Source organism: Centroberyx gerrardi, chromosome 18 (genome assembly GCF_048128805.1).
Source record: "Centroberyx gerrardi isolate f3 chromosome 18, fCenGer3.hap1.cur.20231027, whole genome shotgun sequence".
NCBI classification, from domain to species: Eukaryota; Metazoa; Chordata; class Actinopteri; order Beryciformes; family Berycidae; genus Centroberyx; species Centroberyx gerrardi.
The window spans coordinates 23,193,458-23,219,048 of record NC_136014.1 but is presented as its reverse complement, the minus strand read 5'-3'; the positions used below and the strand labels follow the sequence as shown (position 1 = coordinate 23,219,048).

The following is a 25,591-nucleotide window of genomic DNA, read 5'->3' as shown; positions in this document are numbered from 1 at the left end:
AGATGTTTCATAGTACTTATTTCATAGTACTCAGACCTGGTGCAAATATTTTTTCAACGTTTTTTTAACCTGCTTAATGTACCAGATGGACAGGGTTTACGGCATAAGAGCAATGAAGATATTGTCAGGTAAGCTGTCAACCCCAGACATGTATATTAAATTGACTTGACTATTTTAGATAAGACCAATAGACAGACACTTTTATTAACACTAAAAACGAGTACCTGCAAATAGTGGAACTGATCAAGTTTCTGCCCACCTTGAATGGGAGAGCTTTTCCCAGGGTTTTCTGGATGCCTTTCAGAGCCGTGGCCACAGAGACCGGGGTGGACAGTACAGTCTGGATCGCTGCAGACACCGTCTGGAGCTCCTGCTGTCCTCTGGAGTACAGTGATATCACAGCAATGATATTTTTAGAGTGGTAGACATCGTAAAATAAAATAGTTGACATACTAAATACCAATACTGATGGTAAAAGTAGTTGTAAAATGAAAATACTATACTGTAGTCATAATTACGGTCGCATACTACACCTGCAATGTTATATTTGTAATTGTTAATGTTGTAAACAAGGCCAGGAAATCAACATTTTGGTCTACTAGCCACAGTGAGTGGTTGATTCTGAAATTCAGCAGCCACCATCAATATTTTGGCATCCTAGCTAATTTTTAGAATATAAAGGAACCTCCACTTGATGGCTGTTTACCTGCCAAAGTGGCTGGCAGAGTTAACATTTAAAATTTAATGTTAAATTGCCTAACTTCATTAGAATATAACAATTATGTAGTTGAGGGAGAAGTCTTTACTCGAAGGTGGCGGCGGCGTCTCCCAGGAGGAGCTGCGGCAGCCGGAGGATGAGGTGTTTCTGGACCCACTGCCAGTGCAGCGAGAGGACAGAGACGCCCTGGGAGTCGGCCGGCAGCGTGTTGCAAACGTCCCAGAAACGATCCCGCCACTGTAGCAGCTGCAGGATCTGCAGACACACACACACACACACACACACACACACACACAGAGGAAACATGAGTGAGGAGATCACGGCAAGTGGCAACTCAGTATTGTTTTGTAAGATCCTATTAATACTTCTAAGGATTTGCTTCATCTTAATGATTTTCTAGTTATTTTACCCAAACATATTTTTGTTGTTGCATTATTTTCTTTCATTTGATTTCATTCTCCTCTCTCTGTATTGACTAGGTGGTTCTATTTTTTTCAGTGTAAAACACCTTGTACTACTACTACTAGTATTAGAGGTAGTATTGATATAACAGTATTAGTTTCAGTACTGTAATAAAATTACTATAAGTAGTAGTGTAGTAGTAGGGGTTGCAAGGGGGGCTAGTAGGTTTATCCTGTAATTTTGTTTGTTTCCATCAAATTGTTTGTTTCCATGTATTGTGTTTGTTTGTTTCCATCGAGGACCACTTTGGAAATAAGTATTTTTAGTAATGCTTTTAAGTGCTATCCTCTGGGATTGTGTCATGATACTCCTTTGAGTTGTTGTGCTTTTAAATTACTAATAAAAAAAATAAAAAATAAAAAATTAGTAGTAGTACATTGGAGGAATCAGTATATCAGGTATTAGTATTAGCAATAGTGTTAGTAATAGAGGCAGTAGTTATAGTGGTACTAGAACTAAGTAAGCAGTAAGTAGTAGTATTTCCCTAAAGGATGACCCAGAGAAAGAAAAGCCTGCATGTGAAGTGACTCCCTGAGAAGGGCCGAGCGCTCACCTCGAACATGATGTGGTCTGAGATGTACGGCTGTCCGCTCTGCACCGCCTGCAGGGTGAACGAGTCCCACAGGTCGAAGAAGGTCCGGAGGTGCATCAGCACCGGGTGGGGCAGGTGGCCGATGTCCACAGTGCCTGCGAGGGAGGAGGAAACAAGCTGCCTCATACTCATTCTGAATTATACAATACCACTTTAGCCACCCATGCTCAAAATGTATGCGCTCAAAAAAGTAGGCATTACTAACTAACTAGACATTTAGAGGGTTGGATCCAGGCCAAAAAAAAGCACAAAATCTCAACTAATCAACATTGAGTCAGATTTCTCCTATCTTTAAGTATAATGTTTCTACTTGTGTCTCTGCATACCTTTGCTGAAGGCGGTGGCTAGTCTCAGGGCACAGTTTTGTGCAGACAGATTGATGGCACAGGTGCAGATGACAGATCTCTCCTCTCTGTCCATCATCAGAACAATCCTGAGAAACAAACAAATCATTATCAATCTACACATAAAGGGAACTGGTTTTAGCTGGCTGACGGTTGAAAGAAATCCTCCATCTTTTTCAATACGGTTCATAAACATTTTCCATTTCAAAATTGCATACCTTTACACACCATCATTTTTTAACTGGATTTGAATGTCTGTAAACAAGATCACTCAAACTACATCACTCTACAGTTAGACAATTCTTCCCAACAAATATCATAATTGTTGAAATGACAGTGCATCTACAGCTACATAAAATGTGCAGTTAACTTAACAGTTCTCTAAACTTTTCCAGAGTATTTGTTCAATTACCAACCTTTCAAAAACTGGAAATAATCAAGATAATTTTCCATATCTTCCAGAAATTCCAGATCTTTCCATCATACTGTCTCTTGCATTTGACTCTAGTCTACTTGCAAGCGTTTGAGTAACAAACACTAACGTAAAGTTAACAGTCGTCCTCCTACCTGTTGGCGACGGCGTTCAGTGCCTCCAGAAACTCCATGTATCTTTCCTCATCCTCAAAGTTGCACTTGTTGGCTAGAATATCCAGGTACTGCTTGTTCCAGCGCATGTCCACCAGAATCCTGTATTCATCTGACAACAGAACAGAGGATGGCTATTAACTAGAGGTGGAATCCTGAACATCTTTTAACATTTATCCAGAGCATATATGTGTTTTTTCAGCAAATCGGGCCCTCTACTGTATGATTATTATTATAATGTTACTGTGTGCACAACTTCAATCTCTCCTTCTGTGGAAATGTATGACTGTAACCCTGATTCTCCAGTAACATGAGTGAGGTGACTCATAGGGCTGAAACGATTGGTTGATGAATCAATTAGTCGATATAATATTGAGAATTGATTAATCGTTTTAGTCATTTTAAATACCAAACATTTGCTGGTTACAGCTTCACAAATTCTAAGATTTGCTGCTTTTCTCAGTTTCATATCATTATAAAATGAACACTTATTGTTGTTTTTGTCTGCTGGTCAGACTAAGTAAGACATTTGAACTTGTGATGGGCATTTGTCATTATTTTTGACATTTTATAGACTAAATGATTAATACAAAAAATAATTGAGAGATTAATTGACAATGAAAATAATCATTAGTTGCAGCCCTAATGACTCACTATGGAGATACTTCCCCCTGCGTATTCCTCACAACTAGCAATATCATCAACTATGCAATAAAAACTCATGCATACAAAAAGAGGGAAATTTCTTATGGCAGAACAAGGAAACCAAAGCTAGTTTACCTGTGCTGTGTGGCTGGAGCAGCTCTGTGAGGGATTTGCCCTTAACAGCCAGTTTGCTGCTGAACACGGCCTTCAGGGCGCGGTTTCCTGCCTCCACCTGGACCAGCGCTGGATCTGAAAGAGTGCAGAGTCACCTTGTTTTAGGGTCAAAACGCAGTAGTAGTTCTGGATAGGGCAGCACAATATCGACTAAAAAAGTTCCACTGCTATTTTTGCTGTCTAATGCGATTGCGATATAAACTGCAATACATGTGGACAGCTTTGGAGGTTGGAATGTGTAGGATTTTACCAGTTTAGGATTTAGGATTTTATTAGGATCCCCATTAGCTAATGCAGAACATCAGCTACTCTTCCTGGGGTCCACACAAAACATAAAAGCATGACAACAGATAAGACACTTACAGACAAAACAACCAAATGATATTAAAATCAGAAAATATAACCAACAATATCCTTTCTCACAAACATATTACTATACATATTCTTCTTTATATACACTTATATATATATTGATATGCACTAAATTCCTAAGCACTGAATATACATACAAAGTGAAATCTTACAACATATTTATATACATATTGATATGATATTCCTATCCAAAAAAAAAAAAAAAAATGTACAAAATGTGGTTACGGGAGTAGGGCAAGTTTGACTAAAAGGCAAGATTTTCACTGATTTCATACAACTTGATTTGTAGGCCAGAAACAAGAATACCTTGTTTAGGAGGCAGTCTGAAAAAACGTTTCTAATTCTAAAATGTTTGGGTATTTTGTAATTTGGAAAAAATGGCAGGTGTCAGTATTGCAATTTTTATATTTTTTCTGTTTATAGTGCAGCCATAAATCCAGACTCATTCATTTCAATAAACAAAGTGGTATGTCAATAGTCTTTAATAAATTAACCAACCGGGGGCGTATTTGTAGCTCTTCCCCAGGTGAGAGAGCCAGTTGCTGCGGAGGATCCAGTCTCCGTGAGTGGCTCTCTCTGTGAGCAGTCGGACCGCCGTGGGGATCAGCCGCAGAGCGTCTCCGTCCTCCAGATCCACCACTCCTCCAGAGAACAGCAAGCCTTCATGCACACCGCTGCTCTGCAACGCCCTCTGCAGGTCACTCAGACTGAGGGGGCGATTCCTGTGCGAACACAATCAATGTTATTTATCTATAATGCCTTAAAATAATGATTTGTGACCATTTCATATAAGTGTGGGCAGGCCTTTCCCGGGACGTCTTCAATGAAATTTTCTGCTTTATTAGACACTATTCAGTCAAGAGTGACAGCAGAGATGAGTGACAGAGAGAGGGAGTGAAATACGACACAGGCGTGAGTCAGACTTGTCCACAGATGCTACATGGTATGCTACTGTATCTTAACCACTATACTGCAGTCTGACCTTTTGCCCTGCAGGCTGAGGGTGTTGAGGCAGAAGGAGAGGACCTGCCCGTCCCGCAGGACTGAGGAGAAGCAGGAGTCCTCTGTGGAGAGCAGGGCGGAGGGGAAGCCGTCGGGCCAGACTCCGGCGCACAGCAGCCCGCTGCCCCAGTCCTCCGTGTCCAGGATGGCCAAGTGCTGCTCAATCACCTGCTGGGCTTGCTGGAGGGACAGAATGCAGTATTTATTAATACCTATCCTAAAATCAATAAATCATCACCACATTCATTTTGAGACATTAGTATAATATCCATAACAATCGAGAACATTGGCAACCTCTACGCCGCATTTTACATTGTGTACCACCTGGTCAGATATGGCAGGAAATCTGCTGGATTGCTTTATGGCACAAAACAGGAAGAGGGCGCTGTTCCCCCAGAGCAAACAGAGCTAAAGCTTTCAGAGTTTCTGGCAACGGCAGATGGTGGAATGAGGGAAAGGCCGATGGAAAAATCACTTCAAACATTCTTCAGTGAAGCCAAAAGAGAAAGCAAAAGCACACTGCGCTACATAGACAAGTAACAACATCCTGTTTGTGACAAGAAGTAACAGGGTTTGTGGGAAATGTAGCCTCAAATTTGAGAAAACTTGCACTGACAAGACCACTGGTGTGAGATCAAGGCTACCAATCCTCTTGACCATTGCTTCATTTGTTTACAGTAATTATACCAAGGTATCACAATTAATTTGACGATAATACTGATGTGTACAAATGCTAGATGTAGCACCTTTAAGATGTTTATTGTTCAGGCACTATGGTGTGTTAAGTTGACAGTGGAGAGAAGACAAGCAGAACAGAAGGGGAAACAGTGTTAAGGGGGGTGTCGTTACCCTCTGGCTGGCGGTGGTGCGCTGGCAGAGGGAGTAAGCCTCTCCACAGGCATGCTGCAGGGCGCTGGGCAGGTCCACGCCTCTCTGCAGCTGACAGGACAGCAGGGCGGCAGCGTGGAGCAGGGAGGCCACAGAGGAGGCAGGGGAGTCTGAGACACAGGAGGAGGAGGAGGAGGAGGAGGAGGAGGAGGAGGATTTTACTGGCTCTGCAGACTGATCGAACAGACGCACTACAGCTATGTTCAGACAGAAGGTCAATCCGATATATTTTTCCAAATCTGATCTATAAAAGGTGGAGAGTCCATGTTGTAATTTACAAGTGAGGAAATTGCATTTGTGTGTTTAGACAGTATCATCATTTGCTGTCACTCCAACAGGCTGACTAAGGGCGTGGGTTGTTTTTTTTTTACCTAGTAAGATAGAAGCATTACCATTGCCTATTCTGACTGTTTTTATGATGACATTTTCTTGTTAAGTTGCAATAAGAGGAGGCAGGAAACCTCTTCATTTGCCCAGGCAGCGGTATCCTATTGTTTGTTGTTCTCTGCTCTTATTTTCGCAACATGTGATGTCAAATATGTGTCGTGTGGGAAGTGACGGAATAAAAAAACTTGAAATCTGATCTGAGTGGTCAGAGTGAGTCATATTTTCAGAGATGTGGTTTGAATTGCTCCCAAAGAACTTGGTTTAAATCTGATCAGAAACGATGCGACTCCATGTGGTTTTTGCTGTTCAGATTGAGCAAAAACATGCGACTTGTATCAGATATGTGAAAAAACTGCCTATCTGAGCATAGCATATAATGCCACTGGTCTGGTAACAATAAGAGACAAATAACACTTAAGAAACATTCTCTACAGACACAAACATCTCTGTGCTTACCCCAGATAGCGGATTTGATGCTTTTATGTATTTCGATCAGCAGATCACACACGCAATCCCCGGTCACCCCCGCAGTGTGAAGCACCGTCTTCAGGTCCAGCGCGTCCCAGCAGACCCCCTCGTGTTCCCCTGGGATGTAAACCTCCACCCCTCTGTTCCTCATGGCTCTGGAGATCTCTCCGTGCAGAGGGTCCATGGTCAGGAACAACCTGCAGAGTCACACACACAGCGGTTGAGCCTGGACCGCTTTCCATGGCCTGATGCGCAAAAAGTGAGCTCTATGATTTTGCATAGTACCTGAAGTTGGGATGTGGGTTGATTTTGGGGGTCGTTCCGTCGATGACGCCGCGTTCGTTGATGGTCAGACATCCGCCGGGCTCCAGCAGGGCGTTTAGGCGATCCAGTACAGAGGCGCTGAACACGAGCATACAACACTTGATTACTTCAAACCCCCCAAAAAAGCGCCAAAGTAGTTTTCCAGGCTTGTCTTTGCTTACTTATCTCTTGAGGTCTATCTATAAAGGGTTCCTGACATTTTCCATTTCAAAATCCAATTCTAAAACAGTTTCCAGACCATAATTTCCCATATGTGTACTCATAGGTGTATTAGGACTGAACAACAGCTTTTTCATACTTTTCCAGACTTCATGCAATTCCAAACTTTTCTAGACCTGGAAATTATTAAATACATTTTCCATACATTTTCCAGAACTGCACAGTCAGGAACCTTGTAATTCCTTCTCTGACCAGCTTAAGGCAGTTTCTAATATTCAAGATATTTCACACCCTTTTCCTTTCCTTCCTTAAGATTTCTGAGCAGATTAAGTAGATTTCTGAGCAGATTAAGTAGATTTCTGAGTAGATCTGAGTGGCTTTCAAACTATTATCCCCTTGTGAAACCCAACCGAACAGTGATGTTTACCATCCAATTCCTACTAAATCCCAAGGAAAATAGTTTTTACAGACAGATCAACAAGGCAGACAAATAAATAGGTAACAAGCACTGCCTTTTCCTCACCTGCAGAAGTTGACGTTGTCCATGAGCAGCCAGTCTCCAGCCTGCAGGGCCTGGACCAGCATCCCGTCCAGCCACTCGAAGCCCCCGTTGGTCCAGCCGTCCTCCAGCTGGGCCAGGCGCTCCTTCAGCAGCGTGAAGTCCATCTGCAGCTTGGACATGTCTGCGGGACAAACACAAATTACAGTACTGGAATGAGATTGTTATGCTTACCAAAAAAAAAATGATAGACAGACAGTAGGTAAAATACATTTTATTTAAGAACCCAGTGCTTTACAGAACAAAAAGGAGACAAATACAAATGAAAACAAGAAAGAACGGCAATTTTAAGATATGAGATAAGCTTGGGTGTGTGTATGTGTTGTGTAAGTAAAAACTCTAAACTAAACTAACTAAACTATGAGACAATCTGTCATTCCCCTCGCTATATATCGACTGACAAATTAAAAATATCAAGAATATGACAGAGGCAGATCTTGGGAAAACAAATAATCATAGACATACTCAGTGAACACATCTTAGAGGAGGAGTAGATACATACACACATATACCTTTTTCTTCTCGTTTGTTTGTCCTGGTTATTTTTAGTTAGTATAATTAACAACTTTTTTTAGTTAATTTATATATGTGAGTGTAGATATATCCGTATGCATGTATGAAGCTATTTATGTACATATAAATATTTGTGTGCACACGTGTGTATAGGTATGTATGTGTATATATGGATGAATATGTAATTACTCTTGTTTTTTGGGTTTTTTTTTTTTCTCTTTCCTTTTTTTATTTTGATTTTTTTTTCTCCTCTTTCTTTTCTTCTGTGTGTATCACCGGGTGTATAAAATACAAAAAATGGAAAAAATAAAAAATTGCAAGGACATGAAAATATACTAGACATTTTGTGGTTGTATTGATTTATGAATTAATTGCAATAAAAGTATGAAAAAAAAAAAGAATATGACAAATATTTTTCCACATTTAAGAGGAAAACAAAAAGGCCAATTTCCTCACGGGGACGATTAAAGTTTCATCTTATTTCATTTCATCTTAATTCCAGCTCTTAATTGATTTTTTTTTTAAAGTATCTCCTCTTTTATCGGACCTTACCTGTGAACACCTTCAGCTTGGTGTTGAGTTTCTGCAGCAGGAGGATGATGACCTCCAGTTTGTTCAGGGCTTCGGAGTTCACCGTCCCCCCGGTCCGTTCCAGCCCTTCCTCCTTCAGCCAGCGGCAGAACAGGCCCCACGTCTTCAGCAGGAACTCCGTGTCCTGGACGCCGACGTCCAGCGACATCAGGCCGCGCCGCGTTACCATGGCGACGATGTAGTCCACGCTCTCCAGCACTTGCTGCCAGGGCCGCATGATGTCCACCTGGAGGAGAGGTGAGAGAGAGCGCGGCGTGATGTTTAAGAGACGTTCCAATGCTTTAAATTCAAAACAACACTTTTTTTTATACATTTCTGTGAAAAATGAAGCTAGGATAGGATAGGATAAAGGATAGGATAAATAGGATAAATAGGATAAATAGGATAAATTCTCTTCAGTGTTTTTTCTGTGTTAATTTATGTGAAATGTATATGGTGTTGCTATTTGCCCATAACCTTTTCAAACAACTGCATGATCATTATAATTTAATTATCTGGAAGTCTCAAAATACTAACAAGCTAGCAAACCTCCATACAAGAGAGGAGTAAAAATAAAATAGTTAAGGATAATAATGACACCTGTTACATCTACATACAGATGATTTAGCAAAAGGCCACAGAGAAAAGGAATGTTTTTAGCCTGCTTTTTAAAAGAGGTGACAGTGTGACAAGTGCCTGGCAAGAGAAAACAACGGACTAAAATTCAAAAACCTCTGTGTTTACCTGTTCGAAGCCTCCCAGCAGCTCGGTGGTGTCCATGGCACTGTTCATGGCCATGACCCTGAGGCGGTGGCCCGTCAGCAGAGCCAGCAGCCTCACCAGGCTCGTCTTCCCGCTGGCCGTGGGGCCGACCAGGATGGACATCCAGCCCATCTCCACGCACTTCATCAGGGACTCCAGCGGCCGCAGGGCCTGGTGTGTGATGGACAGCGGAGGGTCCAGAGCCACGGGGGCCCCGCCGCTGCGCTGGAGCACTGAGAAGCCCACCTGGGAGGACAAACAAGAGGCAAACGAGGCTGAGGACGGGTCCTGCAGAGTCAAAACATTTGCCGCTGAAGAACGAGATGAAGTTTCGGGGATTTCGACGAACCTGCAGATTGAGCGGAGTGATGTGGAACTGTCTTGAGCCTGTGTACGGCTCGAAGTCCTCTCCAAACACCTTCCTGAACACTGACAACACCTGTGGGACAGGACAGAGAAGTCAACAAATCCTCTAGTGAGAAGTGGTGCAAATTATATTTTATTCCAATATTATATTGATTATCCTATGAGTTAATCTGTGTCATTGGTCACCCTTTGTGTTTACAGTAGCAATTTTGACACACGCTCAGTGGTGAGAAGTGGCACAAATTACGCTATATTACGATCAATTAGAGCTGAACAAAAACATCTTTAAAAAATCGCAAAAATAAAAACAAAAAAATCGAAATCGCAACATGAACTACTGTAATTTCCAAATCGCAGAGGCTGCAATTAATTGCTTAATAGAGAGAGGACGACATTGCAATTAGATTTGTTGTCAATATCTTTCAGCCCTAATATCAATGATTATCATTTGGCTTCATTAGTATCATTGATTATCTGATGGATTCATAAGTATCACTGCTTATTTTCTGGGTTTCACTTGTGCCATTTTGTGTTCCAAAATTCAACAGAATGCAGAGTATGAGGGATGCAAAATCGCCACCGCAAAACGTGCTGCAGATGGGACACTCAAGAGAAAGCAAAGGGTTAAAACAGCACACCTGGGCCTTGTCTGCCTCTGTCCTCATCCTGTCAGCATACACCAAGGCCACATGCTGGCCTGGGTTGAAGAACCCTGGCGACTGGTCGGCCTGCATCAGCTGACACCAGCGGAACATGTCGCGCAGGTTGAACTCCCAGGGGCTTCCCCTCTGACCCCACCGCCTCTCCACAGACACCTCATGGACAAGCTGACAGAGGGGGGCAGGATGTGAAGACAAAAAACTCAAAAATGAGCTGAGATAAATCTAAGACTGAAAGGAAGGTAACAATGGAAGTTAACAGTATGAAACACATTGTGGGGAAACTAGAACTAGCAATAAATCTGAGGTGGAGAAGATGAAACATTACTGATTCCAAGATGATTCCCATGTTTTCCATTTCCAAATCCCATTCTTTTTCTAGGACATTTTCTAATTTCTTGACTGGATTTGAACATTTTCAACACTTTAGCTGAAGATTATTCTTAACAACAGATACCACAAAATGTGAAATGACAGCAATGATACATCTATACAAAATGTCTGGTCATTGCCATATGACAACTAAAGAGTTCTGTCAATACTTGTATAGAATATATATTTCTTTTCAGGACTCTAGACATGCAGAGGCCCTGCAAAAACATCAAAACTATGACCTACAGTATATAACCTTAATAAAACGAACAGTGCATTAGGTCTCTTGTGCACTCACTAATGGCTTTAAATGTGTGTAACACTGCCAGCTGCTGAACTTGCCAGTGGGCATTGTTGTTAGTTGGCACAGCAGAGTCAGTTTCCAGTTCAACATAAACACTCCAGTCCAGCGCACAGTCCCACAGAGAAGCTCGGGACACTGAAACAGAGGGGGAAGAGGAACGCACCTTATTACTAAACTCCACCATTTTAGCGATGATTTCCTTATCGATGTTGGGGAAGATGGAGTCTCCGATGAACTCCAAGTCTTTCCTGGTGAGCTGGTCCACGAAAACCTGGAAGCACAGAGGGGGCAAATTAGATTTCACCAAACCTGAGAGATCGATGAACCAAATAAATGAATACATAATTAAGTGAGTAAATAAATAAGCAAGTAAGCAGGGAAATAAATAAATAGGCACATAATAAAACTACAAAAAACATACATATTTTTTTCATTTTTTTAGAATAAACATACATCTTTTTCACAAAAATCTCAAGCAGGTTTTTTTTTCTTTTTTTATATAACATCTGACTGTTATTGACCTGAGTGAATCTGTTGAGGAAGGATTTGGGCAGCCCCTTGCGCCCGCCGCCTTGTGTGAAGGGGTTCTGGCAGCCGAAGATCTTGGTCTTCTCGTGCTGAACCTGGAAGCTCATGCCGAGCTCCGGGATGTAGATCTCCGCTCGGTGGTCGAAGCAGGCGTTCAGGCCCTCCAGGACCGACTGGGAGGCCAGGTTCAGCTGTCGGCGCGAGAAACACAGGCATGAGTCGGTTTGTGATCTGGGCGTTTTGTTTTAGGGGGTTTTAGGGGTTGCGCACTAAAAAAGAACAAGGTTCAAAGTAGGGCTGGACGATTCTGAAAAAATATCTAATTGTGATTATTTTGACTGATATTGCAATTGCGATATGATTTGCGATATTAGAGGGAATGATAATTTTTACATCATTATTCTCATTTTCATTGAAAAACGTATTAAAATGATTATGGTGTGATTTTTGCGGGGATCTGTACCAAACAAAGATGTTTTCTTAAGTCTGTAGAATATGATGTGTAGGCCAGGACATCTCTGCAGCACGACAATATTTCATTTAAAATGGTATTTTGACACATTTCGCCTTTAACAAATATTGCACCTCCTGCGATTTGAAAATTGCAGTAGGCCATATTGCGATTTCGATAAAATTTCGATTAATTGTTCAGCCCTAGTTCAAAGCCCTAAAAACTGGTGTACAAAAACGTCAAAACATCATATATGGTAACAGTGGTCCATACCTCATCTAGGACGATCCAGTGTCCCGCCTTCAAAGCAGCCAAAAGGGGGCCATCGCGCCACGCAAACTCTCCCCCCTTCCCTCCCTCCACCGGCAGGTCTGTCCCGAACAAGTCCGTCACATCCTGCCAGGGAGTAAACTTATTTTCAGTAAAACTTTCCAACTTTTCCCAACTTTCCTTTTCCTTGGAGCTCAGTCCGCAGCGTAATCAAAAGAGCCGGCTCACCGTTTGCTCTGAAAGGTTGATTCGGACCAGGTGGTTCCCAGAAGCCTTTGCCAGCGCGGCGACCAGGCTGGTCTTGCCCACGCCGGGCGAGCCCTCCAGCAGCACCGGCCTCTGCAGCTTCAACGCCCGCAGAAGCCTCTGGGCGTTCACCGCTGTGGTGCCCGCCGCGATGGCGTAGTCCGACAGGCTGCGGCTCTCACTCTGAGGCCCTGGAGGGAAATAAAGAGAATAATCGTGATAAATAAATAAATCGTGATACTGCATTATACACCACTTATACACACGATTATACACCATTATATCAGCATTTGCTTCAGGCGCAAGAAGGGAAAACGTTATGAAAACACTACTAAGAAAAGGTATGATAACTGAGAATAAAACCCAACACAACCCTTTCCATCATGTTTGTTTCTTTTCAGGTCTTTTATTGTCAGTTTGCCAAGCTGCATATTTCTTATTTGAAACATGTAAAATAAATCAATAAAGATATCTTTTTGAGAGTGTGGATTTCCTTTTTTTTTTTTATTCTTTGACAGGGTTCCCACACCTTCTTAAACATCAAATTCAAGGACTTTTCAAGGACTTTCCAGGCCCAATTCCCTCAAATTCAAGGACCCAACACGGCATAGTTTGAGACACGGATCACGGTTAATTACTGTTACAACACTGAGAATTTTTATAATGAGAACTAGCAGGCTTTACAGAAGCTCACAGACAACAATTAAAAGAACTTCAATTTCTATTCTTGCACAAAATATATAAATTCAAGCACTTTCAATGACCCATGTCTATTTATGTCTATTTTCAAAAACTTTCAAGGCCTTGGTTTTTTTTTCTCAAATTCACAAACTTTCAAGGATTTCAAGGACCCGTGGGGACCTTGCTTTGAACACAACCAAAACGTGTTTGAAACAAGCGAGAGAAGCATAGGTATACGTGTCTTTTCGACATTTCTGTCAGTTCATATCGGTATTGGATACGGGTTACGTGACGTGCATTATCAACAATATTAAGAATTGACATTTCTAAGTATCGGAGTCCAAACCTAAGGCGATGTAGAAGGGGTCGATGCCGAAGAAGTCGTCGCCCCACTGCGGCTCCCTGGGCAGGCCGGTGTCGTAGACCCGCAGGGCGTCCAGCATCTCCTGATCCAGCTTGGTCATCTTGCTCAGCCGCTGCTGCAGGAAGCCCAGGCATAACCGGCGAGCCAGGAGAGCGTTGTCTGCACAGGACACAGTGGTTCCTGCGAGAGAGGGACACTTCATCAGATCGTACTCTCCAAAAACTCCAAAAACCGAGTGAGTAATTCCATCCAGCAGCAAAAACTGCCCTGCTTTGTATGGCAAATTATAAATCTGGAAATGTTACATGACATTCTGCTAATGCTGTGATACTAGAGCTGCAACGATTAATCGATTAGTTGTCAACTATTAAATTAATCGCCAACTATTTTGATAATCGATTAATCGGTTTGAGTAATTTTTTAAGAAAAATAAGTCAAAATTCTCTGATTCCAGCTTCTTAAATGTGAATATTTTCTGGTTTCTTTACTCCTCTGTGACAGTAAACTGAATATCTTTGGGTTGTCGACAAAACAAGACATTTGAGGACGTCATCTTGGGCTTTGGGAAACACTGATCGACATTTTCTGACATTTTATAGACCGAACAACTAATCGATTAATCGAGAAAATAATCGACAGATTAATCGACAATGAAAATAATCGTTAGTTGCAGCCCTATGTGATACACTTTTTCCAACAAATACATCTTTTAGAAGACCTACAAATTGCTTTCACGTGATATCACAGAGCCCCTGGGTGGCCAATTTGAGTCCCTCCTGGTTAATTGTTTGATTTAATTCAATTGGGAACACAAAACAGCGCCGGTGAAACCCGTCCGCTCACCTGAGCCGATGCCGTCGATGTAGACCAAGCAGGCGGCGTGGATGAAGGCAGTGACCGTGTCCAGTCGGAGGTCCCACTCCGCCTCCTCCTCGTCCTCCATGGCTCCCATGGTCATGAAGCCATCCTCGTCGCGCTCGCACACGGCGTTCAGGAAGTTGACCCAGGACAGGATGTCCCGGACGCTCAGGATGCAGCGCCGGCCGAAGTCCTGCTGCGTCAGCCAGTCGATGAAGTCCAGCATCAGCTCCGCGACGTCTCCGCCTGCGATGGGGGATCAAATTATTACTATATTCTTAAGAAATCATATCAATAACAAATGTAGGATTCAGATGATTATTTTGTACATATTGTCAAAAGTGTAAGAACTGGAACAGTGAGCAAAATGTTTTCTTTTTTTCTGTTGTTTAATCTAAAGCCTCATATGTAGGGCTGGACGATAATTCAATATTACCGTTTATCGTCTTTCAGTGGAATCATATCGTGATGATATGACGATATTTTAATATCGTGACACACATTTCTGCTGTCTAAATTGATGATGACAAGCAAATTTTACTTAAAAACTCTGATAAAATGAGGTATGGTAGGAATATTATTTGAAAATTTCAGTTTTGTTTGACATCACACCTAACATCACCATTCGGTTCAATGAGATGAACATTAATTTGATTATTTAACGTGATTTTGCAGACATGAACCATATCGTGATATATATTGATATCGAGAACAATCCTTATGATTATCATGATATTGACTTCAACCATATCGTCCAGCCCTACTCATATGTATTTGAAATCTACAGATGAGCATGGGACAAAAGAACTAACTGCCCCAATACTTAAAAACTTTTGACTCTTGCCTGATCTTCACTGCCTCTGTGAAGCCCGGCTAACAGTTGACAGATTCCTTGTGGTTCCCAATCATTTACTACAAATGATCCAAATCTATTCTGCACAAAACCTTTCCCTGATTCACAAGAAATGTCTTTTTTTTTTTTAGAATTAAAAATCATGAATCCCTTGCAGCTTGTGGCCAGTTTGTGAAACGTTCCCGTCTCGGCTTGTGGTCCAGGCCGGGGCGGCTTTGAGCCGGACGGGCCGCGGCTCGGCTAAACCCTGGCCAGCGCGGACGAGACCTCGGTCTATACGTCACTTCTGATCTGAAAACAAATTACCGTCCAGCGAGAGGCCGGAGCGCAGGTTGTGCTGGACGATCTGCACCAGGTCACTGCGGCTGTTGCTCTGAGGACACCAGATCTCTGTGAAGCGGTTCCTGAGCGCGGGCGAGAGCTGTCCAGACACACAAACGAGCACAAAAGTCATTCTGATATGTAAAACGAATTGTCCCATTTTATTCTAAAATTCCCATCATAAAGACAACTTCAAAAGAGAGGCCTGTTCAATCTCTGGTACAAATGACTTCCTTTCAAAATCAGTCCCAGGAGAATACAACGTTGTGCTTTCAAAAGCTCTTTCCTTCCTTTGTTCCCCTGTTTTTTTTGCATTTACATTTTACTTTTCGGGAATTTACCTAACACTGTCACCCAGCAGCTTACAATGAGTAATCAGGAAGGGGCTCAAAGCTCTAAAGACAACACTGTGGATCCAAGAACATTTTTTATTTACCTCCTTCTTGCCAAAGTCTCCACCGGGGTTCATGGTGGCCACCAGACGGAAAGTGGCTGCCGCTGTGATCAGCTCCACGTCGTCGTTGTCCCCGCTGCCCTTTTCTGCAAGAACGAGGGACTTCTCCGTCTCCAGGACACTGGAGACAAAGACAAGACGGGGGTCAAGGGTTAATGGCCGTTCTTAATTAGTTGACCACCTGTGTGTGTGTGTGTGTGTGTGGGTATGACTTAAGTCACTTTCAGGGACACACACCAGACTTAAGACCAGTTGATTGGGGACGGCTTGTGCAATTGGGGACAAAAGCCGTGTCCCCAATTGGTAAAAAGCTGATTTTTGGGTCAGTGGTTAAGGTTAGGGTAAGGGTTAGGTTTAGGCAAGTAGTGGTTATGGTTAGGGTTAGGGTAAGTCTCCAGGAAATGAATGTAAGTCTATGTAAATACCCCAAAAGTGACTTAAGTAAGACTGTGTGTGTGTGTGTGTGTGTGTGTGTGTGTGTATCAGTGTTTCCCCCAGATTGTTATTCTTAGCAGGGTAGAAAAGCCTCTGAAACAGTATTTAGACCATCATGGGACACTAAAACTCGCCATTGAAATCCACACCCATGAAATTCTTTTAGGTGGGTTAGCAGCTCTTTAAGGCAGAGTGACCCATCCCACCTATTCAGTGGTATGGAAAACTCTGGTGTGTGTGTGTGTGTGTGTGTGTGTCTACCTGTTGAGTCTCTCCAGTACAGAGTCGTCCGCTAAGGAGATCTCGTCCATGAGGAACACCCCTCCCTCCTTCATGGCCAGCACCAAGGGGCCGTCGTGCCACTGGAACAGCCTGCCGTCCTCCGCGTCCCCCTGCAGCCACACCAAGCAAGGACAGGGTCAGTTTTCACTACACGATGCTACACTATAATCTACGAGAATTATAAAAATGTTTTTGGAACAGCTGGTCTTAGAAGATCAAAATCAGTATCTTCTTTTGAGTCATTTTGCTTGCTTTTCCTTAATGACTTCTCGTTATAATCGCACAATTTTCACATTATTCTTTTGTATTCTACATTCCGCTTTCTCGGTTTGGCCCTTTGTGTTATTAATTGTAAAAGGGACTTGTAACAGTTTGGAAAAGTTCTACATAAATAAAGTTTATCATAGTATAGACAAGGAGTGAGAGCATCAAAATGGAAAATGGAAACTAGGGCAACAAAATATATGACCATGTATCCTTTAGGCATTAAGCCTCTTGGGTCTTATGTCATCTGCATGTGTGTTTATCCAATTAGCAAGATACCTCAAAATCATTCCTCATTAAATTGCATCCAAATAGACCAAATACAATAGCTTTGCACTCTCTGGAAACCTTTGGAGGGGTAAAAATGCTGCAGAAGACCAAATCTGTCCCTGTTTTGAGTGGCCTGGCTATAGATATGACAGTCAGTACCTGGTGTGTGTGTCTGACGGGCCGCAGGCCTCCCAGGAAGTCGGACGTCTCCATGTGAAGGTGACAGTTCAGGGAGAAGAACTTCTGTCCGGCCAAAGCGGCAAACAGCTGGCAGATGGTTGTCTTTCCACATCTGGTCAGGGAACAGAAAAAAAATGTTAACTTGCTAGCATAACTGCACATGCAATAAGATAAAAACCCAGACACATATACACGTAATAAACAGTCCTTCAAACCCTGAAAGTAAACTGCAGGAACAAATATCTATAAAATATCTGTAAAATATGTGGGATTGAATTGAATAAACAAAGGGAATTCCATCAAATTTGACCCATAAGCTATTATTCGGCTTAGCGGAGACATATTACTAAAATTTCCTTGGCTTTTTTTTACAAGTTTCAATCAAGGAAAATGCTAATCTATGATAGCATTAAGTAGGGATGCACCGATACTGGTATCGGTATCGGTGCCGATACCAGGCTAAAATGAAATATCGGTATCGGAGATTTTACCCAAGACTAAATGTGATACCGAAAGCCATGAGTAACATGTAAGAAATAAAAGCAAACTGTCTTGATTTTATGCATTTGTGGCACATAGAAGCCTGTATTTCTCAAACAGTGGGAAAAACAAGGATTTTATCTCAATAATTTTGTCCATTGACCCCAAACTAAGGAAGTAAGCCTGCACTGTTCAGTAAAAGTAATGGATCGGATCGGTACTCTGTATCGGCCGATACTTAAACTTTCATACTCGTAATCGGTATCGGCATTGAAAAAGTGGCATCGGTGCATCCCTAGCGTTAAGTGGCATCAATTGAATTGGAAAGAAAACATTGTAACTTTATTTAAAAAATATAGAATTAGAACAAGAAAATAACAGAAACGATGTCCAGAAGTTTTTTTTTTACCCCACCCAGTTTTCTTCTTTGATTCCCCTTTAAGATGGAACGGCTTTACCGCTGGGATCTGAATCTTACCCGGTGTCTCCGACAAGCAGGACCGACTCGCCGAACCGCAGCGCCCGTCCCACCAGCACAGCCAGCCTCCTCATCCCGTCAGTCCACACCACGTGACGAAACTCCTCGGGAACCCCCGCGATGCTGTCAATGAAGGGACCTGCCAACCAGAGCATCACACCAGAACGACGCCGTGTTGATTAGAGAGGTTCAACGGTCTACTCACTTTTCATTTTCTAACTGTGTTTTTTTACTGTTTTTAAATGATTATTATGTTGTTTGTCTTATTATGTCTCTCTATGCTGAGTTGCACAGGAAAAATTCCCATTCATGAATAATAAACAGGGTTCCCACACCTTCTTAAACATCAAATTCAAGGACTTTTCAAGGACTTTCCAGGCCCAATTCCCTCAAATTCAAGGACCCAACACGGCATAGTTTGAGACACGGATCACGGTTAATTACTGTTACAACACTGAGAATTTTTCTAATGAGAACTAGCAGGCTTTACAGAAGCTCACAGACAACAATTAAAAAGAACTTCAATTTCTATTCTTGCACAAAATATATAAATTCAAGCACTTCCAATGACCCATGTCTATTTATGTCTATTTTCAAAAACTTTCAAGGCCTTGATTTGTTTTTCTCAAATTCACAAACTTTCAAGGATTTCAAGGACCTGTGGGGACCTTGAATAAAGTCTCTAACTAACAAAAAGAGCATGTAGTAACAAACAGGCTACCTAATAACCACAGACTACCTACAGTAAGCTTAATATATGCAGTATTAAATTCTAAAGCTGTAAATATTTTTGTAAAGGTTATATTGAATCCTGTAAAGCAAAGACAGAGACCAACAATAAAGGGAATCTCCATACAAAAAGCTAATATTGTGATTGTGATAGGAATTATAACGTCGGCATGGCTATCTTGTCGTAAGTTCTTTTCCAGCACTTGAAAAAAATGCACAGGGGAAAACGTGAGATGTTCGTTGTTAGGATGAACTCAATTTGAACATTTTCACTTGTGTGCAACTTGATTTGCAGTTCAGGGATTCAAGCACAGCACCCGAACACCTTGACTCGAACATCTTTGCCCCTGATGGAAAGTTGCGGCCTCCAGGGGGATTTGGGAACTGCAGCTGTCAATATTATGATTTCATTTTTTTTTTTTTTTTAAACCATGCAGCCCTATCTGGAGAAATATTCAATAACATGTTTCAGTGGTACACCAGCTGTTGAAAGAAGAAGGCCGGCCCGGGTCAGTATGTGTCCCTGTTGCTCTGCTGTACTCACTGAACTGGCTGGTGACCTGCGTCTGGGAGAACAGGTTCTCTGGGTTCACCGTCCTCTTGAAGTGTTTCTCCAGGACAGACTGGATGGTAGACACTTCCTCCGGTTTCCTCACGCGTCCCGCCAGCAGCATGTACCCTGAGGAACGGGACAACCGGTTTATTTAACCAGGCGGGGCAATCAAGACCGAATGCTTGTTTTCATTGTTGTTACATTGTTATGCCTCTTTCACTTGTATCTCTTGATTTTATTAATGTCTCATTTTAATTTTGCTTTTATTGTGAAGTGCATTGTATTGCATTGAATTGCTGTATAAATGATTGTGATTGATTTGATTATACACTATATACATTTCTTGTTTAAGAAAGCACTGAAAGAGAGAAAGAGAGTGAAAGGCATATATAGTGACTGAAGCAGAGTAAATCTGTTCTGAGGAGGATAGACTAAGCAATGATCCAGATAAAACAGAAAGGTCTAACAAGCCTCACCATCGTCAGCTAAATGCTGCAGCCAGTCCTGAGAGGCCTCCGTCTGCTCCTCCAGCCTGTAGCGGTCTGCCCAGCGGAACAGATCTCTGAGGGTGATGAAGCCGTGTTTCCCAGCAAACACAGAAGATCCCCTGCGCAGAGACTGGAGGAACCAACACACACAGTCCATGGATGCAGTCAGGATAACACAAAGGTCGGAAATATTGAGAGGAAAACAGGATAACAATTATTTAACCAGGTTGGCCCCATTAAGAGTACAAATCTATTTTTCCAGCGGAGACCTGGGCATGAAAGCAACATCAAAATACACACAAAAGTTTCAGACGAACAACATGCAACAATGGTGATTTACCTGAAGATCCTGCATGACCTTGACCAGCTTGGTGCAGTAGGACGGCGGCAGGCTGCACCTCTGGTGCAGGATGGTCTCCAGCTCCCCACTGGGCAGCTCATCAAAGTGCAGCTCCACAAAGCGGTTCCTGAAAGCCCTGGACAGAACCTGGGGATTGGAGGGAGATCAATTTTTAAAGATTACCTGTTATGCTTTTCTGCTCTGTTTGACAGTGAACAGCAGAGAGAGAGAGACAAATGAAAGAGAAGAAAGACAGGGAAGCTGAAAGGAAGAGAGGGGATGAAGTGAAAGGATGAGAGTCAGTATCAAAACCAAAATGAGGTGTGAACCGTAGCCGGTGCAGCCATGTTGGTTATCTAAGAATTTAAAGGGTTAGGGTTTCATTTTGATACTTTGCTTTAATACTTGGCTATAAATACCATAAGCAAATGAGACCATGGTCACTTTGACTGGTAGCCTGTATCTCACACCAGTGGTATTGTTAGTGCTAGTGTTCCTAAAGATTAATAACCCATGTCCCATAAACCCTTTTGGTTCTTTTTTTTTTTTTTGCTACTTGTGTGCACGTGTTTTCTCTCTCACTTTTCATTAGTTTCATTGGTTTACATTCATGGCCCAAAATGAATGTGGTAATGATTTATTCACAAGCTTATTCTACTGTTGCACACTCACAAGTCGCTCTGGACAAGAGCATCAGCTGAATGCCTAATATCTAAAAAAAACAGTAATGCCCCAAGTAACTGGAAGCCATTAGACATCAAACACATACCTTTCTACCGCCGTAGAGCCCCGGGGGATTCTGGGTAGCGAACAGCATGAATCTGGGGTGAGCCTTGATAACTTCCTGCGTCTCGGCCACGAAGAGCTCCCTGTTGTCATCCAGCAGCCGGTTGAGGGCCTCCAGGACGTCGGTCGGGGCGAGGTTCAGCTCGTCCAGGATGATCCAGTAGCCTTTCCTCATGGCGTCGATCAGAACGCCTGCAAACAAACAGCGTGAGAGACTGAGACTTTTGGGCTGGGCGATAATTCAATATTATCGTTTATCATCTTTCAGTGGAATCTTATCGTGATCATATGGTGATTTTGGGATATCTTGACGCACAATTCTGCTGTCTAAACCGATGATAACAAGCAAATTTTATTTAAAAACTCTGACAAAATGCGATATGGTAGAAATATTATTTGAAAATTTCAGCTTTGCTTGACATCACACCTAATATTACCATTCTATTCAGTGGGATGAACATTCATTTGATTATTTAACATGTGATTTTGCATATGTGAGCCTTACTGTGATATAGATCGATATCTAAAACAAGACAAAGAGTCTAACAGCCCCCGCGACATTGAATTTTGTCGAATGCAGAAGAATTACTATTTTGATCATAGTTTGACTGTTATCTCTCTACCTACAATACAGATAGTCATGGAATTCTGGACAAAATCATATTTAACAATAAAAATAATCTCAGATTTAGGTCCGAGAGACAAAATCTCATCAACTGGGTATGTATGTTCTGTTGAAGGTCTTCTACACCGAAGCCTCGTCATAAGAAACGTAAACTGCATGGATCGAAGTGTGTGGAACTTCTTTTTCACAATATCACTCCTTCCCAATTCCACGAAAGCATCTATCAACAAGTTCCTCAAGGTCTCACCCTCTTGGAACACCAGCTTGCCCCTGTCGTCGGAGGAGTAGCAGCCGATGTACTCCTGGATGTCGGTGTGCTCGTGGTTGTTGATCCTCACGCACTGGTTTCCTGTCGCCGCCGCCAGCCAGCGGATCAGGCTGGTCTTTCCCACCGACGTCTCGCCCTGGATCAGCACGGGATGGGTCCTGCGAGGCCAAAGCGTTGATGGTGAATTTGTACATTCTCGGATAAATGCGCGGTTTGGATTGTTGTGAGAGCGGGCGATTGATTTTTCATCAGCTCAACACGGAGCGGCTGTGCGTCCCGAGCGCACCAGATTAACCTCATAAAGGGACGGCTATTGAGCGGTTAGCAGGGGCCGCTGACCCATGCAGCGGGGGCGCCGTCCGCAATAATGAAACCATGACAGCTATTACTCCGTATCATCATCACTGATATGTGACAGGCAGTGGGAGGGAGCTCTCTTCAAATTGGCCAAAGTGGGCAAGTAAACTGTTCACATTTCATGTTTGTGCCTAAAATCTATTGTTGACAACAGAATTAAATTGAAAAACTCATGCTTAGGGAAAAAAAAAATCAATAGCAATCCAACCCCCATCACCCTCCCTCCAATAACATGAAATCAAATGTTATTTATAAAGCACATTTCATACAAAGTGCTTTACAAACATGGTTTATGAAAAACAAAGCCAATAACAGAAACAAGATAATCAACATTAAACAGGGACTCAAGAACATTAAAAGTAACATAAAAACTTTAAAGACACCGTTTTACTGCTGCTTTTGAATATGTTTTTTAAACCATATCTAGTAGTAAATATAGTTATATACAGTTTATATAGTAGTATATATATAGTTTTCTGTTAAAACTCCCTAATGAATTAGTATTTTGGAGACTGGCTGGTAGGCTGCACCAAACAAAGGCAGGGGGAATAAAAGCTGAACGCTGCCCCCCCCAACATCCGGCCCCTGACTACAGCCAAATTTAGTCCAACCACATTTTTTTTCCCTGATGCATTCTTTCCCAAAGGGCCAGAATTGGCTCTGGCAAAAATCACTGGCTGGACATTTATAGACAAACTGATTGATTTTGGAGGAAATCGTGGGCGGAGGTCAGGCCAGCAAATCATTTTCCTACCCGGCAGACACCACTCTGGCTAGGTCACGGAGGTTGAGTTTGACCGAGGCGGTGAGGATGTAGCTGGGGTCTAGAGCCGGCTCCATCTCGCCCTGGGACACCCAGTAGCCCTCCGTCTCCACGCAGGCCCGGCCCGAGGGCGCCGGGATGGACTGCAGGACACGAGGGAGAATGAAGTACTTACATCGACTTACATTTAAACACTCATTTTAGAGATCTTCAGGATAAGTCGTTTTTTAAATGTCTTCATAACCTGTTCACAAATATCCTTGTACACATAAATGATGAGAATATTACTATGGTTTGGTGATATATTGGGCCGATATTGGCCTTTCATTAAATATTGGACAGTCATATTGTCCACTGCCATATGATGGAGGTTCCTCCCTGACCACAGCTACATAAAAAGTCTAAAAAACCTGCAATGGAATTTTATTTTCTTGCCACATTTTACATATTCATTTAATTGTTCCATAATGCTTTCTGTGAATTGATTCTTCATTTAAAAAGGTTTTAATGCATCCCAGAGTTTCCCTGCAATTGAGGAGCTGCGAGCCCTGAAATAATTTCATTAATGTGGGTTTCACTGGAGAGTTTTAGTGTCCCATGATGGTCTGAATGCTGTTTCAGAGGCTTTTCCACCCTGACAAGTGGAAATTATTAAAGTACTGAATACTTGTATGTATTTTTGGCATGAAAATGTTAAAATTTAAAGATAGTGAATATCAGCACACAATATCAGGTATTGGCAGCAATGAATAAAATCAATCAATAAAACTGTTGGTAAAGGACTTGCGCATAAAACATAACTAATAATAAATATGATAGCATGTATACATGCTTCAGTATCCTGGCTTATCGGTATCGGTATTATCGGTATATCCTAGCTGGCTTATGAATTATTGTAAAAAAGTGATATGTTTTTATATGCAACTCAAACATAAAATAACCTGGGGGATAACGCAACACTGGTGTGCGTTTAAACACATCCAGTGTCACATTTATTATAAAAAACCATGATAGCGCTCCATCTGAAATGAACCAGCTTTCAGAAACTCGTTCTGAAGAAGATGAAGAAGAAGACGAAGCTCTGTCTGCTGCTGTCTCACCTGTTTGAGACACTTGGTGTTCCCTCCCAGGATGTGCTGACACACCAGTTTCTGCACCAGAGGGTGGGAGCTTCTGTCCAGCTGGGTCAGGAAGCTCAGGCAGAAGCCCTGAAGACATGAAGCAGGAAGAGAAATCAGAATTTATACAGGCAATGGGATGTAAGCAACTTAATATTGTCATCAACAGGGATGGAGAGTGATGAATGAAAAAGGGTTAGAATTTAAAACTGGGCAGGGACAAATATCCTCCACTTTTTGTGAAGAATATCAAGGGTTTAAAGCAGTGCTGTGGGTGACATTTTCTTAATTTTGTAAACTATTCATACTTTCACAGAGATAAAGATTCAGAAAATTGATATTCCATAAAAAGCTATTTAGTTCAGTTATACCCTTTCTGCATCAAATTTAATCTAGGGTTTTCACTTGAGTCTTTTGAATTTTCCCCTTGATTTTACTTTTGTTTATGATCACGAATGTGTTCTTTTGACCATCGACAGAGCTCAACAAGAGCTTTCCAATGATACGTATAATACAAATTTTTTGGCCAAAATGTCACTTTCACACCAAAACCTTGATATGTGTGATTTGTAAAACCTTCTGGCTGAGTGTTTCACCAAGAATTACAGACTCATTTACAACTAATCCATCTTGGGAATGGCAGCTCTCCAAAAAAAAAAAAAGAAAAAAGAAAGAAAGAAAGTAAAGAAGGCAAGACTTGACCACTGATTCGGTCATCAATCAAAATAAGCTATAGCCGAGCTGAAGCCTTGCCTTGTTTTTTTTAATTTTTGTCACCATGCCCTGTATTCCAGAGGGGTTTAGTGTTAAGTTATTCTCCTGTTCTTTTCAGTGTGAAGGCCGCAGCGTTTCACCTCTGTCTGCACTGTGATTTTTCTGCTGACACACACACACACACAGCAGAACGACTGCCAGGCATTATGT

At 42.1% G+C, this 25,591-nt stretch overlaps 1 protein-coding gene across 1 annotated transcript in view; it reads right to left on the bottom strand.

Annotated features, from left to right (window-relative positions):
• mdn1 (midasin AAA ATPase 1) overlaps nt 1-25,591 on the bottom strand; it is a 70,373-nt gene that overhangs the window by 31,467 nt on the left and 13,315 nt on the right. Inside the window, exons 22-55 of the mRNA XM_078289809.1 lie at nt 24,650-24,757; nt 23,541-23,692; nt 22,409-22,587; nt 21,520-21,728; nt 20,751-20,897; nt 20,399-20,540; nt 19,914-20,048; nt 18,641-18,779; nt 17,662-17,794; nt 16,948-17,078; nt 16,234-16,372; nt 15,783-15,897; nt 14,609-14,869; nt 13,748-13,945; nt 12,703-12,911; nt 12,478-12,600; nt 11,747-11,944; nt 11,389-11,496; nt 10,529-10,717; nt 9,874-9,963; nt 9,507-9,770; nt 8,745-9,009; nt 7,644-7,803; nt 6,923-7,039; nt 6,626-6,834; nt 5,744-5,892; nt 4,875-5,074; nt 4,391-4,614; nt 3,482-3,595; nt 2,684-2,813; nt 2,099-2,205; nt 1,734-1,867; nt 807-973; nt 260-380 (exon numbers count right to left, since the gene is read on the bottom strand). Of these exons, the coding sequence (XP_078145935.1) occupies nt 260-380; nt 807-973; nt 1,734-1,867; nt 2,099-2,205; nt 2,684-2,813; nt 3,482-3,595; nt 4,391-4,614; nt 4,875-5,074; nt 5,744-5,892; nt 6,626-6,834; nt 6,923-7,039; nt 7,644-7,803; nt 8,745-9,009; nt 9,507-9,770; nt 9,874-9,963; nt 10,529-10,717; nt 11,389-11,496; nt 11,747-11,944; nt 12,478-12,600; nt 12,703-12,911; nt 13,748-13,945; nt 14,609-14,869; nt 15,783-15,897; nt 16,234-16,372; nt 16,948-17,078; nt 17,662-17,794; nt 18,641-18,779; nt 19,914-20,048; nt 20,399-20,540; nt 20,751-20,897; nt 21,520-21,728; nt 22,409-22,587; nt 23,541-23,692; nt 24,650-24,757 (5,466 nt within the window). The remainder of the gene's footprint in view (nt 1-259; nt 381-806; nt 974-1,733; nt 1,868-2,098; nt 2,206-2,683; nt 2,814-3,481; nt 3,596-4,390; nt 4,615-4,874; nt 5,075-5,743; nt 5,893-6,625; nt 6,835-6,922; nt 7,040-7,643; nt 7,804-8,744; nt 9,010-9,506; nt 9,771-9,873; nt 9,964-10,528; nt 10,718-11,388; nt 11,497-11,746; nt 11,945-12,477; nt 12,601-12,702; nt 12,912-13,747; nt 13,946-14,608; nt 14,870-15,782; nt 15,898-16,233; nt 16,373-16,947; nt 17,079-17,661; nt 17,795-18,640; nt 18,780-19,913; nt 20,049-20,398; nt 20,541-20,750; nt 20,898-21,519; nt 21,729-22,408; nt 22,588-23,540; nt 23,693-24,649; nt 24,758-25,591) is intronic.